General features: G+C 52.7%; 1 protein-coding gene across 1 annotated transcript; it reads right to left on the minus strand.

Annotated features, from left to right (window-relative positions):
• Nucleotides 1-576: 576 nt before the first annotated feature.
• LOC119176966 (uncharacterized) lies at nt 577-2,019 on the minus strand. The gene is made up of 2 exons (XM_075876494.1): nt 1,606-2,019; nt 577-1,215 (listed from the first exon to the last, which is right to left on the minus strand). The coding sequence occupies exons 1-2, from the start codon at nt 2,017-2,019 to the stop codon at nt 577-579; spliced, it is 1,053 nt and encodes a 350-aa protein (XP_075732609.1).
• Nucleotides 2,020-2,637: the final 618 nt, after the last annotated feature.

Consider the following 2,637-nt stretch of genomic DNA (forward strand, 5'->3'; position numbering starts at 1 on the left):
GCTGAGGCATGTCATTGCCGAGATGATGCTAACTACATTCATGAAGTGATGTCCGCGCTGAAGCTGAAGAGCACGCATGCATTGGACGAAGTACGTTTGGCTGTAGTTGTGCAAACAAAGATAAAGAAGGCGTTCTTCTGGAGAAATTTAGGCAACCTGCACAGAATAACTCTCACGGTGCCAGCCATTCATTAATCACAATATATGCTCCTTTCAATGGTGTTCGGTGCGGTTACCACCACCATGGGCACCGTCATTTGAGTTTTTGTTGTTTACGTTTTATTCTTGTTTTTAAATGCGAAGCATTTCTTAGCGAACTTTCGTGACTTCGAATATATCTATCTATCTATCTATCTATCTATATCCGTTATAACCGGCCCCCACGGCTGAGCCGCGCCCCGAAATGCACGAACAGAGTGGCCAGGGCAAAAAACGAGCGTTTATTGTCCGGCTTGGGTTTTTATAAGAACGAAAAGTAAGGGAAGGGGAAGAGGGAGATAAGATAGAAGGCGCGCGCAGCGTAGACTGGCAGCGCTTGTTTAGCGGTGGCGAACAATTCGTGGCATTTCTTCTCCCTTAGAATCCATAACGCTCCACTGCCTTCTTGATACGTGTGGAACGTCTTAGCTCTGGGGGCGGGTGGCCCGGAAGACCGGGGCCAGTAGCCGCAGGAGCTTCGCAGTCTTGTACTGGAGGTTCCAGGCTTATCTGGGGACTAATGAGAGCCTCTGGACTCGACGGTTCTTCGATTCTTCTCCGCCTGAGCTGGTCCATGTGCCGGTGAACAAGCCCGTTCTCCGTGTCGACAGACACGATGCGTGCACCAGAGGTTGACCGGACCTTCCCAGGTGTCCACTTGTCACCAAGGCCGTAATTGCGAAGGTACACAGGATCTCCCGGTGCGAAGTTCCACTCAGCGCTGTCAGCAGAGTGGACATCCCCTGTTGCTCGGCTCCTGGGAGGAAAACACATGTCTAATCGGGTGCGGAGCTGGTAACCCAACAACATTTCCGATGGTGAGCGCCCGGACGGAAGCGGCGTGTTTCTATAGCGGCACAATGTTCTAGCCAGCGCCCTTGACAAGTCTGCGTCCCCACACTTCTTTAGTCCGTCTTTGATGGTTCGCACCGCACGTTCGGCGAGTCCATTACTCTGTGGATGGTACGGGGGTGCCCGCACGTGAGCTACCCCGTTCTGTTGCAAGAACTCCTTGAACTCCCATCAGGTGAATGGCGTGCCATTATCAGACACTACTGTGTGTGGCAGACCGAATCTACTGAACAGCGTTCGCAGGGCATCGACTGTGTTGCGCGAGGTCGCGTGAGCCAGGGGAATGGCCTCAATTCATTTACTGCGAGAGTCCACGACGACAAAAAGCATCTTGTTTTGGATCGGACCCGCGAAGTCGACATGCAATCGCGACCATCTTTCCTGCGTCTCTGGCCAGCGAATGGGTGCTTGCGTGGGTGGCATGGGCAACGCCTGTACGCAGTGCTGACACACAGCGGCTAAGCGCTCAATATCGTGGTCCAAGCCAGGCCACCAAAATTTTGACCGTGCAACTGCCTTAATTGCAGAAACTCCTTGATGAGCTCCATGTAATACCTTCAGTAGCTTCTCCCTGGCTTCCGCCGGAACCACAACACGATGACCCCAGTGAAGCAAGTTATGCTGCACGGACAGCTCGTTCCGCCTTTTGTGATACTCCCGCATCTCTGTGCCTTCCTCCGCAGTGCTTTGTGGCCAACCTTGGATGACGTATCTGCACACACTTGACAGTACGCCGTCTGACTGCGTGAGGGCTTGAAGCTCTTTCATGGGCACCGCCGGCTCGTCCCACTGGTCCACGACGAGGACGTACTCGGCCGCATCCTCGTCGTCCTGCAGCTCCTGTTCAAGAGGTTGGGGTAACCGGCTCAATGCATCCGCGTTGAGCATAAATTTTCCCGGCTTGTACTGCAGTTTATACTTGTATGCACCAAGTAGTAGCGCCCATCTTTGTATTCTGGCTGCCGCCATGACGGGGGTCTGACGGTCGTGCCTTAACAGGCCCAGCAACGGCTGGTGATCCGTAACCAGAGTGAACTCTCGGCCCAACAGGTAGTCCCTAAACTTAGTAACACCAAATATCAAGGCTAACGCCTCGCGCTCGATCTGAGAGTACTTTTTTTCGGCAGTTGTCAGCGTTCTCGATCAAAAGCCTACGGGTCGCTTCTCGCCTTCGGTGTGATGAAAATGTGCAGCACCAACTCCGTATGGGGACGCATCACACTCTAAGAAGAGCTCACGGTTCGGATCAAAATGATTGAGTATGGGTGCCGCGCACAACGCATTTTTCACCTGGACAAAGGCTTTCTTTTCGTTGGTGCTCCAAGTCCACTTAGCGCCCTTTTTCAGCAGTTTGTACAACGGCGCTAGAATGGTAGACAAGTCGGGCATAAACTTGTTATAAAAGGTTACCATGCCCAGAAATGAGCGTAGCTCGCAGACGTTCTGTGAAGAGGGGGCTAGCCTGATAGCATCCACGTTCTTTTCCATGGGATGCAGTCCGTTCGCGTCAATACGGTGACCTAGATATGTAACAGAGGGCTCGCAAACGCGGCACTTATCAGCACGAAGCTTAATGCCATGTTCACG

The sequence above is a fragment of the Rhipicephalus microplus genome, chromosome X (assembly GCF_043290135.1).
Source record: "Rhipicephalus microplus isolate Deutch F79 chromosome X, USDA_Rmic, whole genome shotgun sequence".
Lineage (NCBI taxonomy): Eukaryota > Metazoa > Arthropoda > Arachnida > Ixodida > Ixodidae > Rhipicephalus > Rhipicephalus microplus.

Excerpts from the sequence above, each read along its gene's own strand:
- LOC119176966 (XM_075876494.1), bottom strand. The coding sequence starts at position 2,019 with ATGGCGGCAGCCAGAATACAAAGATGGGCGCTACTACTTGGTGCATAC. Across the intron at positions 1,216-1,605 it reads CCAGGGAGAAGCTACTGAAG|TTCAAGGAGTTCTTGCAACA; the intron begins GTATTACATGGA and ends ACCTGATGGGAG.